Source organism: Terrapene carolina, unplaced genomic scaffold, assembly GCF_002925995.2.
Source record: "Terrapene carolina triunguis isolate 2854851 unplaced genomic scaffold, T_m_triunguis-2.0 Scaffold93, whole genome shotgun sequence".
Classification (NCBI taxonomy): domain Eukaryota; kingdom Metazoa; phylum Chordata; order Testudines; family Emydidae; genus Terrapene; species Terrapene triunguis.
The window spans coordinates 14,434,001-14,448,862 of NW_020664444.1; the positions used below are offsets into that span (position 1 = coordinate 14,434,001).

General features: G+C 38.4%; 1 protein-coding gene across 3 annotated transcripts in view; it reads right to left on the reverse strand.

Annotated features, from left to right (window-relative positions):
• Nucleotides 1–14,862, reverse strand: part of TRRAP (transformation/transcription domain associated protein) — a 156,547-nt gene that overhangs the window by 92,664 nt on the left and 49,021 nt on the right. For 2 of the 3 annotated variants that reach the window (XM_026650611.1, XM_026650609.1), the window contains exons 28-36: nt 14,384–14,545; nt 12,385–12,481; nt 10,538–10,659; nt 8,546–8,716; nt 7,152–7,220; nt 2,841–2,960; nt 2,397–2,516; nt 1,945–2,109; nt 253–434 (exon numbers count right to left, since the gene is read on the reverse strand). In XM_026650611.1, the coding sequence (XP_026506396.1) occupies nt 253–434; nt 1,945–2,109; nt 2,397–2,516; nt 2,841–2,960; nt 7,152–7,220; nt 8,546–8,716; nt 10,538–10,659; nt 12,385–12,481; nt 14,384–14,545 (1,208 nt within the window). Of the gene's footprint in view, nt 1–252; nt 435–1,944; nt 2,110–2,396; nt 2,517–2,840; nt 2,961–4,233; nt 4,288–7,151; nt 7,221–8,545; nt 8,717–10,537; nt 10,660–12,384; nt 12,482–14,383; nt 14,546–14,862 lie in introns of all 3 variants that reach the window. The other variant, XM_024208476.2, reaches the window with a different exon arrangement.

A 14,862-nucleotide genomic window follows, 5' to 3' on the forward strand; every position in this document is an offset into this window, starting at 1 on the left:
AACCTCTTGTGAGAAACTGGTAGACTATTCTGTTTGATAACTTGGTGGAGGAGTCATCATTGCTTTTAAACATGCACAGTTAAAAAACCCCAGGAGTTGCTAAAAGTAGTCTTGGTTCTAACACCAGCACGAAGGAGCAACTTTCAGTTTTTTCTTCCACACAGCATTATGCAGCAGTTTTATTTTGAAAGTACAGAAAAGATATACACAAACAGAAAAAAAAGGATTTGATCAATAAATAGTTCTACATACTTGCAGTAATTCAATAAGCAGTATGCCAGTAGTTTTGGTTCTTTCCAGTTTGTTGCAGCCATATTCTCCTTACGATGTCTTTCTTGAAAAGCTTCGCTTACCCACACGCGTCTTAACTGACTCACTAAGGAATGCTGATTTGCCAACCAACATTCATCATTCTTAACTATAATACTTATGATCTGTCAAAAACAAACAAGACAAATAAATCTATTAGACATATATCTAATAATAGCAATCAGAGAGACAAGGTGGGTTAGTTAATATCTTTTATTAGGCCAACTTCTGTTGGTAAAAGAGACACTCTTTCGAGCTTATGCAGAGCACTTTTTCTGGTCTGGGAAACAAGTTGTTAACGGGACACTTCACCTTGAATGGTACCTTAGAACAGTGGTTGTCAAATTTATTTGATTGTGCCTCCCCCCACACCCTTTCTCAGTGTCTGTAGTCCTTTGCGCCCCCTTCCCCTCCGCTCCTTCCACACAAGTACATATACCACCGCCCAGCTCTGAAGGCAGCGCGGAGAGCAGCGGCTGCTGGCCAGGCGCTCAGCTCTGAAGGCAGACCACCTTCTCATGCCCCCTCCAGAATACATTCTGTGCCTCCAGCCACCCCCAGTTTGAGAACCTCTGCCTTAGCTTAGCATAAGTAGTTAGCACATATGCTATTTGTTTGACCTTGTATTTAACTGACACTCTTCGTACCTTTCCCAGACCAGGGGAAGAGCTCTGTGCAACTTGAAAGCTTGTCTATCTCACCAACAGAAGTTGGTCCAATAAAAGATATTACCTCACTCACCTTGTCTCTCAAATACAAGTTGTCCACATATACTTCAAGGAACCACTCAAGGTGAAGAGGCTCATTAACACCTCTCCAATCACCAGGGGTGGGGTGGGGAAAAGGGAGTGGGGTGGGGGAAAGCTGTGGGGAGGTTTAGTGGGTTACAGATTGTTGTAATAAGCCATAAATCCAGTGCCTCTATTAAGTCCATGATTTTTAGTGTTTAGCAAAGTTATGCATTTAAGCTCCCAGGCTTGAAGGTGCCTTGAAGCTTAAATTTATAACTTTGCTAGACACTAAAAATATGAAATATGTGTTAGCTACTTATGCTAAACAATCTGTTCCACTTTGCATTTAGCTGTGACACTGAGTATGCTTCCCAAACCTGAAGAAGAGCTCTGTGTAAGCTCAAAAGTTTGTCTCTCTCACCAACAGAAGTTAATCCAATAAAAGATATAACCTCACCCATATTGTCTCTCTAATATCCTGGGACCAACACAGCTACAACACTCCATAACAGCAATCTTGATATACAGGGACACATTTCAGATTGATTTAGGGCTAAATATGGTTCTTTAAAAATTGTCCATAGAAACAATGCCATTAATTCATTTTCTTTTTAGCTCCAATGAAAGATATATTTTTAAAAAGTTTAAACATCCCTATTCAGCATTGGCAGCATTATGCTAGTAAATGAGAAACAGAAGAGTCAAACTAATTGTCTACTTTCTTTAAGCCAAGTAAAATGCAACAAGTAAACTGGCAGGTGAAAGGGAAATTCGATTTTTTTTTTAACTGTTTTACAAATCTACCAATACATATGTGACATTACTCAGTGTATCTATAGTCAGCGTCCCTTTAAACAGATTTGAACTATCCAAGACAACGTTTGTGAAAACAGCAATTAAATACCTTGATAGCCTGAAACTGAAGATCAAGACGCATTGTGCTGGTGCTTGGTGATCCGGGCCTAACAGCAGCTTGGGTGCCACCAGGTAACAGTAAAGTGATAAATCGATTTGGATTAGCTGCCAGGACATCTCGTAAAGGCTTCGCATCTTTGTGTTTTAAAAAACTCTGGAGAAGGGCAACCAACCATTATAGGAATAAATTTTAAAGAAAAAAAACATACCAAAGGTTGTATCATCACACAGTTGTATATACACATGTTCAGTTTACTTATACCACTTAGACTTAATGCATTTTAATTTTGTGCCTCAATTTAATACTCATAAAAAGGTGTCAAATCAACTGTCCTCAAGACTGAAGTCCGGTATTTTGTCTGACACAGTCAGAATAATGGTAAAAAGGTACATGAATAACTTCTAATTTATCAAAATTGGACTACTGTTCGCAGATATTACCATGAACATTCTGCTCCACTGTGGATCATTTAAAGTCGCTTCCATCATGAACAGCTCAACAGTCTGGGATGGATGACGTGTCAGAAACTTTATCAGTGGTTCTCTGAATGGACTGCCCGCCTGAAAAATTCATAATGTTTTAATTAAATTATTTCCCTTTATTCAATTTATCCATTCCTCTCATATTATCTGGCAAAGAATAGAGCACGGAAGTTAGCATGTGTACAGGTGTAAAATGAATTTGTTAGCAACCACAACCACCCCAAAGTCTTAAAACAACCAAGTATTATCGGTCTTAAAAGATGAGATAATTTGTTACAAATCAATTTTTATACCAAATAATCCTACACAGGTGGCTGGAACAATTAAAAAACCCCCACTTAAAACGGGAGTATTATAAAAGCAATAAAAGAAGCAATTAGCGAAATTAAACTCCACTTTTACCTCTATCAACATAGCCCGTTCTGTTTTCATCACAACTTCCAGCAAAGGTTTAACCAGAGTCTGAGGAGCAGCTGGGATCAGATGAAATAGGTTTATGATTGCTGAACAAATCTTCATTTCCTACAGATAAAAATAAACATTATCTAAATAAACTAACAATTCCTAACTAAACATACAAACGTATTACCACAGATCTTACCATGACTACATTTTTTTATCTATATATTAGCACAGCTGGCAAACAAAAGCAAGGAGTTAACATATAAGCAGCAACTACTTACCCCAGTACATGGAAGGAATCTGTCCTGAGGAAATATATTTTCCCCCCCCCCATTTTGGTATCATGTTTTTGTAGACATATTTTATTTATTTACTTTGTTTCTTTAGTGATATTTTAATATTAAAGCTAGATTGTGTGTAATGAGAATGGTGATGAGGGGAGTTATGAGGACTCATTGCGGGACTATATTGAGTACTTCACACTTCAAAAATCCAAACTAGCAGCTCAAAACAATTTCCCATACGCATTCCACAACAGCAGAATAGGAATGAAAGAAAAGAACTCTCCCATCACTGTTCGATGCATGTTGCATATGGCTGGCTATTTTTAAAAACAGCTTTGCTCTCCCATCAAATATTTATTCTTTTAAATGTCTGAGCAAATTTCAGGATTTCTTTTTAAAGTTGTGTAGTTTAAATGTGTTTTATATTTTCCTAGGGCAATGAACTGTATTTTCTATTCAGAGTGGGAGTATTACTTAACGAATAGTATTCAAGGAACCACATGAAGAGGGAAAAAAAATCCATTTCTAACAGACACTATGCACCATGTTTGTAGTGGGATATTATTGGTGTTTTTTAAACTAAATTTAAATACGAAGCATTAAGGCCCCCAATCTTGTAATCTGATCTGCACAAGCAGGTCCTTGGGGCCGCCTACACAGAGCGCACTGCCGGACTGGGGCTTAAATTTATAAAATCCATTCAAATTATTAGATCCCTTGGAAAGCACTTAAAAGTTCTGCTCCAAACTTCCTAGTACAAAACATGCTGAACATCCTTCACAGCAATGTTACTAAAACAACTCTGCCACAGACAAACATAGGACAAGTCACAGCACTGCACTCAAAGGCACAATGCACTCTGCCCATTACATAACAATACAGCTAACATATCACAGCAAAAACCAAACACAACAACAAAGAACCTCCTGGGGCCTCCACTGAATTTCTCACCTCTACCCCTTCCACGGCAGGCTGAACCAAAACAAAAATTACAGCATGAAAAAAAAAAAAAAAAAAAAAAAAAAAAAAAGAAACAAAAATGTAAAAAAAGTATATGCTATTCTTCAGATTGCAGTCAGAAACTGACTTTAATAGGGTTATGTTCTCACCTCAAACTGACAGAATGGAGACAACGAACATCTCCCGCACTCTGAAATGCTCTCCTGAGGATGGGGAGGAAAAGCATCTTTTTTTTTCTATTTGTACATCGTTTACATATAATTTCCCATATACTTGTGCACAATAAAAATATTAGGGATGAACAAGACAGTGGAAACAATATTCAGATATCTTCAGAGACAAGTATTGCCCACGCAGACAACAAAAACCTTCAATGCTTAAAATATCAGACTATACAAGTTCTTTTAATGGACTTCAGCCCTCCCCCAAAACAAAAATTCAAATTTTCACTCAAGCAGCATTGTTGATTGGGGGGCGGGGGGAATTGTTGCAACCTGCTTAATCAAAAAAGTTACTTTATCTATTTCATATGCAGTAAGGAAAGACTAGCTTTTTTAAATGAAGCTTTTAAGCAGCAGATCCATTAATTAAAAATTCATTTCCACTTGGAATGCAATTTTTTTTTAATTTTTTTTTTTTTACTGCTAGTCACACATAATCAGGGCTACATTAGGCTACAAAAGGGCTGCTTTAAGTGGCAAGGATGAAGGATCAAAAAAGCTGAATAATTCTGGCTCCCTTACTTTATACCTGAGGTTTACCTTGGCAGAACTTACATCATTATAAATCAGTTATTAACTGAGATTTTTAGCCTTTTTAGTTTACAAGTGCCATTTGTTTTCCTTGAAAAATGCAGGCCTCGTGGAATTTTGCAGCAAAGTATTTTACTAGAAGGCAAAATGATTAATGTCTTGTCAGCTAATCAGAGTGTTCAGAATTCGGAGAACTGCATGACAACACAGATATCAAAACAAGAGTGCTCAAAAAGAGCATGGAGTCCTATTCACCACCTCACCCCAATTTATAGATGAAGAGAGAAGGATAAAAATTGCTTAAGGTCATTTTTTTTAAAAAAATTTTTAAAGGAATAGTGCCGCAAACCACCCTTGAATCCTCTCACCTAGCAAGCAGATGTGCTTCTTTTTCTCAGCTGTAAATCTCCACTGAAGTTATGATCGCCTCCTGAAGCTAGCATTCACAATCAGTTTGTATAATACAAGGCACTTCAAGAACCACTTCACACTAATAGAAATTTGCTTTTAATGTGAACCGGTGAAATTTTGGAGTCCACTAACCCCAAGAAGAAACAAGTATTAATGCTAGAATTGATCCTCTTGACTAATTAACCTCACCCCCGTTTCTCTCTCTTAGGAGATGAAGTTACAAAAACATCTCATATATGGATGCATGAAGAACATCTGCTGTGTAAACTGTGTGAAGATCAGTGTCAAAGTGCATTTTCTTCAATTTACTAATATTTGTAGTATTAAGGACTCTTTTGAGATGACCATCTAATAAAAAAGTAAAATTTAAGACTGAATTATCTTTTTTTAATCGATCAAATCTTTTTTAATGTAAGTGTCGTCAGAAAAACACTATTTGAAAATGTTGAACATGTGTCAAACATTCACAACTTTGTTTGAAATCGCTTTTTCTCCACCACAATTTTTTTGTTCTTGGGGGGAGGGGGGTGTTTAAAACACAAAAAATACATAGAGACAAAAGATTGTGACAGAAAACATTAAAAGCAAAAGAATTCACAGCTGAGTGAAATATGTCTAATATGTAGAGAGAATTAGACAAAGAACTGTTCCAGTGGTGCCCCACTGTGGACTGAAAAGACAACTACTATAAAAGACTCAACTATATCTATAATCATCGGTAGTGGGGAAAAATGGATCCCAATAGAAGTCTATAGAAACCCATAGCAGTGCACTGGAATTAATAAATATTAGTATTTTGGCAAACATGCATGCACAGTAGCCTACTTTTAAGTCTTAATGCAAACAAGAAATTAACCCAATCTGATTACAAAATATCTAACTTCACTTCAGAAGTGATGATCAATTTAGATTTGAAGTTAGCTTTTTGATGGGACAGAGAAAAAGTAGTTAAAAAAAATCATTTCAATCTACTGATTTCTTGAAACAAAAACAGCCAGCCCAATTTAGTTCTAATCTGAAACAAAACAAAACAGATTCCTTCCTAGTTTGGAAGTTTAGAGAAAGTGATAAATCTTTACCCCTAGTAGAAATTACTCGTATAGTTCCTAATAGAACTGCAGACACAATACAAACTATAGCACTGAATGTGATAATTATTTCTACAAGTATAGTATTATAGAACACACTTTGCCTTTAAACTATGCAATTTTCAGTTTGCAAGGAAACTTAATTCCCACATTTCAAACTATCACTTCCCACAAACCAACCAACCAACTGACCTTAATTATTAAACAAAATTTTTAAATGTAGCTTTCAAAAATCATATTTAAGATGGAAGGGGGAATATTATATGTAGTATAAATTTGCTGACAAAATACGACATGAACATCCAGCATATTAACTGAAAACTAAACTATAAAACCAAGCTGAACTATTAAAAAAATTGACTATTGAGAAATTATGGCACTGATCATGTAATCTGGTCCATATAGGCAGATCCCTTAGAAGTCAATGGGTATCTGCCCATCCAGCCCTCACTGCAGGATTAGGGCCTAGGAAACTGCGCACACTGGATGAAATTCACCCCACTAGGATCCCACCAAAGATTCTCCACACCATTTCAACTTCAGAGCAAAAGTGCTGAGACACTTGTACATGCACTATCTTTGCCAGGTGAATTTCAGTCACTGTAAATACCAATTTAAAATGCGAGTCAAAAGCTTCCTGTATTAAGATCTGTCACAAATATTTCAAAAAAGTTATTTTATGCAGCCTTGTAACAAAAACCTCAGTGGATACCCAGTTATGGTAACATTTACGGTTGTATGATTTCTGTATTTGATAAAAGTTTACACTGCTTACTTCTGCTTCTCCCTCCCCCATAAAAGGAACCATTAACTTACGTTTCCATCACTCCTCTGTCCTCCTTTGTGTGTAATTACTACCACTTCCATCCATTTACGCAGGTGTTGCTGTGGGGAAATCCAGCATCAGTATGATTACTCTAATTTTACAGTTCCAGTTATGAAAGCCACAGCAAGATTTTATACTAGATAAAGCGGACGTACAGCCTGATTTTTGAGGGAAGCAAACTAAACAGCTGTCAGTAGTTAGTTCGGCTCCCTTGATTGGAGAGGTTAGCTTGCTGTTTGCGACCCACTGGTTTGCAACCAACAGGTCTTGTAAGACATTCAACTGCTTCTAAACTGACCAGGTACCTACAGAGGCCAAAAGAGCTTTTAAACCTGTGCTTGATTGGAAGGTTGCAAGCTTTTCTTTTGACTTTACTACAATTATCCATACCTTTGTCACTTCTAGATTGGAGTACTAATACTCCTACATGGGGCTACATCTGAAGTCCATTAGGGAACTTTAGCTAGTGAAAAATGCAGGTGGTCTCCTTTGTTAGAGGTTCTTTCCACAGGGAGTGGATTACACAGGCATAGCAAAATCTAATGGCTGCCAATTCATTCCTCATGTGGTATCACAGCAGCTGAGGTCACCTGAGGGTGTTAAAAGCCCTCAACTCTGGAACTACCTTCACCACTTCATCCAACAGAGCCCAAATCCACTGACCTTTAAGGCCTGCTGCAAGGTATGTGTTCCCCAATTTTCAAAAAAAGGGATGGATATGAAAGTGCACATGTGGGTTGAACGGGAAGATATTTATTAAGTCTGATAGGCAAATGGGAATGGGTGTTCATATTTGGTAATTGTTTTGTACATGTTTTAATGTACAACTCATATAAATCAACGACCACGTATGATCACTCATCTCCTGGGTATTAGAGCCCCTGACAAAACGATACAGGCAAATGTTTTAGGAATCCAAATACAAAAGATAAAGGCAAGACCACCTTCATTTTAGCATTCAAAGAGATGCCAGCCTGCCCACGAAATGTTATCCTGCTGAAAAGGGAAAAGCAAGTTTCCAAGACAATGTTTACCACAGTATCCTGGCAACCCCACGTTTAGAGAGAAATCTGTCCAAGGAGATTTCAGTATAATTAAGTTTGACTTCATTAGAAGAAGAAAAAGCATTGTTTGTTGTTTTCCTTTTCACTTAACTAAGCCTCTTTAGAAATGATGGTTTTCATCAAATTCTAATCATTCAAATATTTCCAAACACAAATTAATATACATGAATTGTAAAGCATGGAAACCTTTTGTACAATCTATTAATTAAATCACTAGTAAACTGCTCTTTTAATCTTCAATTTTGTGGATGTCAGTTAAAAGGAGAGTTCTTCTAGGAACATTTAAAAAAAAAAAAAAAAAAAAAAAGGATTGGACTTACCATCATCTGATCACAGAACTTGTCATTAAAGGAGTTTGGAAAAAGTCTAGTGACAGAAGTCAGACGGTTCACAACATTCAGTGTCAAGCTTCGATAATCTCCCAACATCATGAGCAATGGTCTCATGTGTGTGTGAATTTGATCTACTTCTATTGTAGCTCCTTCCAAGAACTGCAAGGAAGTAAAGCATGGAATCACAACAGAAATAAAAGAAAATTCAGTTACTTTTTGTAAGTGTTTGTACAGAAGTAACTCTGCAGAACTGGTTTCATATTTTTAAAGTTCACAATAAAATGGCTGTACAATAAAAAATGGTTCAACAAATGTTTGGTTTTAAAAAAATGCTTTTGGTGGCAGGATGGAGGCTTATGAAGAACATATTTCATCCCGATACATTGCTCAGTTTACGGAATGTGCTGCAAACAAGAGATTCAGTTAACAGGATTTTATTCCTATAATACTATTGTTAACTGTGGAGTTATAAAATTCTGACTGGGGAAGAAGTATATAATTATTTAATTTCCTTCTCATTTAACCAGCAGTTTTAAAAATGCAACAGAAAAAGGATCTTAACTGAGAGGTAAAAGACACTCAGGCTTTATGTTACAAGCAAAACCACATGTTTGGGACCCTGGTCATAATAAACACAGCGAAGTTTTGTTCACATATTAGCTTTTTTCACAACAAACCAAACATCAGTGTGTGTCTCTACCTATCCATGTTGCCTAACTGCATTTCCAAGGAGCATTACAGGAAAATTTGGGCTGCAACCTATAAGGCCTTAGCAGGTGACAGCAACAAGAGAAAAGATACAGAGGGGCACCAGAAGTACTCTTTAGGATATCCTACTGCAAAGGGAACTTGAGAATGGATAAAATCACCCAAATCAGATCCACAAGCACAGTTTGGAGGTTTTGCCTATATTAAAAAAAACAGTATGCACAACAGTTTACAGGAGGACAGCTATGTGCTATCTTATGCCACAGGCAAGGGCAAAATACTGCAAGCTGCCATAGTCCACTGAAGAAAGGACTGTGGAGAATCTATATTTAGGGCCAGCCATATCAGTAACTGGTTACAAACTCAGTTAAAGCTGTAGGGCCAGATTCTCTGCTGAAATCCCTAGGTCATTTTGCACTGCCCCAGTAGTGCAAAGGGGTTGGAATCTGGCCACAGTTGGATAGTAGGGATTTCCTCTGGTGTAACTGAACCCCTTGCTAGCATGAAGCTGGTGAAGGCAGCTCCTGCACCAACTACTCCCACACTCCCGCCAGAGGAGAAGAGAGAAGGGGCTTTAGAATAGGTCAGGAGATGATCCTCTACCAATGGCAAAAGTTATTTAAGCCTCTTAGCTGCTCTAACTCTTGCCAGGGCCAGTCCTCATAATCAGGGAGTTATAACCAGCTCTGGCATCACCACAGAACGGAATCTGATCCATAGTATACACATGACCTACAAATCTGTGGATCATTGACATTATTGGTGTGAAACTTATCCTGTGTAATATGCTATGCTCCTCATTATAAAATGCCTGCTCCTCATTATAAAAGTAGATACTGACTATGAATAGTAAACACTTAAAAAGATATTTAGTGTAATTATTAATATTTAGTATTAATTAAAGCTATGTTAGAGATATATCAGCACAAGGTAAGCATAATGCTAATTGTTTTGATTGGGAGCAGTTTGATACATCCATAAAACTTTGAAACAACAAAGCTGAATATATTTAGTCCAAAAGAAAAATATGCTTCCTGGCTAAGAGCCTGTATGCCTGGTTTCCACCAGAGGAAATTTGTATGGGCAAGATCAAATCCTCCCTCAGAACACTTCATAGAAACAATGAAAGCAACTTAATTATACTGGTGCCACCCTAACACAAACAGAGCAGCCATTAATCCCAGTAGAAATACTGCTTCCTTGTTACACTGCTTCTTGGGAAAAGCATAAAGAAAGACCAACACAAAGCAGCATTGGTTTAATATCACTAACCTTTCTCATACATGCCTCTCCCGCCTCCTGCAGTTCATTATTTGTTGAGTTAAGTGCCTTGAAAAGTGCAGCAATGATTTTCTCTCTAGACTGAGGTAAGTAATTACAGGCAGCTAAAGCATCTGCAAAAATCAAAATATTTTTGTGTTCCTTGTTAACTTGAAATACAGAAGGGAAAGGCCATTTTTTTTTTAAATTCTCTATATGTTTGTTTTATTTCTTCTGAAATTACTGACAGCTACAGCTTTAACATTTTTGCCACAAGCAACAGATATCACAAGAAAAAGGAAAGACTGGTGTTACTATTAATAGTATTTTAAATTTTCTGAGTGCTATTCAAGGAAGTCATTCCAAAAATATTTAGAGTTCTAATCCTTAGGAACTAAAATCATTACTGTAAATAACTGAACTGAGGAATATTGTCACTGGAATAAACGGTCAGCCAACTTTTGCTCTCCAACACATGCAATCACATTGACTTCAATAAGGTTAGAAGTATGTTAACAGAGAGCAGTATTTTCCTTCCTTGTTAATAATTTCTTTTTAATCCAGTGAGAATGTATTAACATTGCTGGATATAACATAATTACCGGTAGTTACTTTTCCCAGAGTAAATATTTATGAAGTTCCTCATTTTCAGATCATTTGTATATTTTCTCTCACTCTCTTTTAAATCTGGCAATAAAGCCACACTTGAATTCATGACGTTTCAAGATCATTACTGCCTATAGAAGCTCCTGGCTTGCTTCACATTTTCATGTTCTCTCTCTAACTGGAATTTATGTGCATTTATTGCGTGTGACTAGGATTACCAACCCTCCTGGTTTAGCCGGGAGTCTCCTGGAATCGGGCTCCATCTCCAGGAGGCTACTGAAGCCAAAACAGGAGACTTTAAGCCGCTAAAAATCCGGCGGTGCAACTGAGCTAAGGCCGGCTCCCTACCTGCCTTGGCTCCATGCCGTTCTCAAAAGCGGCCGGGACGTCCCTGCAGCCCCTCGGGCGGCTTTGAAGCTCCCATTGGCCAGGAACTGCAGCCAATGGGACCCGTGGGGTCGGTGCCTGCAGGCAGGGGTTGCACATGGAGCCCCCTGCCCTCGCCCCTCCCCCACCACCAGAGGCCACAGGGACGTACCAGCCACTTTCAAGAGCAGCACAGAGCCAGGGCAGGTAGGGAGCCTGCCTTAGCCCCGCCGACCGGGAGCCACCTGAGATAAGCACCGCCCAGCTAGGGTCAGCATCCCAAACCGCCTCCCGTGCCCCCACCCCCTGCGCCAGCCCTGAGCCCCCTCCTCCACCAAAACTCCCTCCCAGAGTCTGCATCCCTCAATCCCCCCCACCCCCCAATCCCCAGCTCTAAGCCCTCTCCTGCACCCTAACTCCCTCCAAGATCTTGCACCCACACCCCCAGAGCACACATCCCCTCCCGCACCCCAAACCTCTTCCCCAGTTTGGTGAAACTGAGTGAGGGTTGGAGAGAGCAGGCAATGGAGATGGGGGAGTGGGGAGAGTGGGTGGGGCAGGGCCTTGGAGAAGGGGCGGAACCTTGGGGAAGGGGCACGGAAGGGTCTTTGCGTTTGTGTGATTAAACAATTGGCAACCCTACTTGTGACAATTATCTGATTCACAGCTTTGAAAACTAAACCCTCTTCATCCACAGAGCAGGTACAGCATTGGCAATGGAAGTGCAAGCTCCCATGTGCTGTCCCCATCATTATCTCCCAAACTATGATCTGAAAAGAACAACTTCCAAGGACTTCAGTCTGCTGAGATTATCTACAAAAGCACCTGCTGCTATTATAAGGAGAGTGTCTGTCTACCACAAGCTATATTTGCATGCTTTAACTTACTTAAGGCTGCAATTCGAAGAGGTACTAGTGATGGAAGACTTTTGTAACATGGTAATTTCATTAAAGCAGCATCTTCAGCCTCACACAAATTCAACAGCTGAAAGTTTAAAAAAAAAAAAAAAAAAAAAAAAAAACAGTGATTATTGCGAAATAATCTTTCCAGTCACGTTTTCAGCATGGCAATAATTCTCTCTACACAACTCTGCTCTTGCAATTAGCTGCCTTAAGTTATTTTCAAATAAACAATTAGTTTCATTCAAGAGGCTGAAAATACAAGATGTACACAATTCCATACTTAGAAATTGTGCAGGCTGACACTTTCAAGAACCATAGTTAGGTTCAGTGCTTTAATTTACTAGTTTACTGGACTCGGATTCAGAAGACCTAGGCTTTATTCCTGGCTCTGCCCCTAGCCTGTTGAAGTGATCGTGAGCAAGTTGCTTTGTCTCTCTGTGCCTCAGTTTTCCTATCTGTAAAATGGCGATAAATGATACTAACAACCTTTATAAATGCTTTAAGATCTACTGATGAAAAACACTATACAAGAGCTAGGTATTATTATTAGGACTCCTCTACCTGGTTTATATGATCTGCTCTCTGCATCATTTTTTTCAACTAGGAACAAGAATTAGGTCATTAGCTAGCTCTTTCCCAGGAGACTACCTTTATCAATAGATCATGTTCCATTCCCTAGACTCAGTCTCATGCTCAAGGCCAGGAGGATGTAGAGAGACTGCTGAGTTTGTGATTATCTACCTTCATAACCAGGACCTGTAGACAATGACCTGAAGCATCCTCTAGAGAGCAAGGTAGGCTAATGGTCTCCAAAAAGTCCTTCGAGCCAAAAAAAAAAAAAAAAAAAAAATCCACTATGGGGATGCAAGTGAGTTTTTGAAGACCGAGGAAGGAGGTTAAACACAGGAAGCAGAAAATATTTTTGGTGGCGGAGGGATTTTGTTCTTGAGTGCAGGAGGGTCTAAGGAGGTGAGAGGATAGTACTTAATACCTAGAGGAGGAAAAGAGTGCCACTTACTATACTTGGCTTTTTAGCCTCTTCTCTTCCACTGCAGAGACACCCTGCACCCTCCTCCCTATCGTAAAGAGGAAATATGGGCCGCATCTGTCTAGATACGCTACCAGCGTGCCTCTCTATTGTGCAAGTTTGGTGTTGGGGACCCTTCACAAGCAAGAAGTGTGTTGGGGCATTGCAGAGTAAGGAATGGACCACCAGGCAGCTAGACAATTATATTGAAACTAAGGTCAGTCCTGAGACATTGAGAAAGTCCAGAAAACTGGGGACTGTCTCACAGTTCCGATAGAACATTCAGTTATCTTTTATTTTTAAACTTGCAGATTTATTTATATAAAAGTGGAACGTACTTTTAAAAAATATGGAACTACACTCTAAGAAAATTAGCTGGATGTTTCTAAAGCAGAAATCAGTACCGAAGGCTGATCTACACACAAATTTATAACCAAATTCAGTTAAAGCAGTCACCAATATAAATTAAACCAATAAACACTTTAAAATTAATATAACTGCATATATGCTAGGGGGTTGCACCAATTTTGTTAATCAATGTGAACAGTGTGTATAAACAAGGCCTGAAACAGTTAAAACTGTGAACTTTCAGTATCAGTTTAAACACCTACCTCACTGACATTAAGAACACTCCACACTTCTCAAAGCTATTGTTTTAATTTGCAGATGCAGGCAGACAGCCCTTCATCAGTTCACATTTCAAAGATTATATTCTCATTGAGAACCAAAGAGCTTTTTTTTTTTTTTTTTTTTTTTTTTTAAATGAAAGCTTAAATTCAGCAGAAAATATTGATACCCACAAATGGCAGGGTGAGCCTCAACATGCAGCATTTCTGTGCATGCTGTATGTTCATTTCCATTGTCCCTATTAATATTGTCAGTGCTTAGATCATTGCTATAGGATATAATATAAATACCTTCAGTTTGAAATGTCAGAATGTACAAAAAGGAAAGTACCTCGGTGTAGAAAACCTTGTGTTCCACAACATTTAGATCCATTGTAAACAGTCGGGGCTGCAGAGTTGTGCAAAATGTGTTCCCCTCCATGAGCCCAATCTGGGCATTTGCAGGCTGATGCCTAAGTAAGTGCTTTTTTGGAGGAACCATGTCTTGGAGAACCTACAAAATATCATTTAGAATAGCATCTTGATTACAGGGCATACATGATTATATAAATAGTCTATTAAGAAGAGATCAGCTTTGCTCATGTTTCTATCCCTCTCATTATGGCTCTCTCACAATATCTGTTTAGAAATCACTGAGCTGAAAAAGATTTCCTTGAGCCAATGTCATTCACATTAATTTGCTTAACAGGCCATTACATATTCCTATTTTTAACTAATATTTTCTTATTTTTTATGGAATGATTAGCTTTTTGTCATCATGACTATTTTTGACCAACTGAGTAACAGTAACAGTTACATGTTTCATATGAA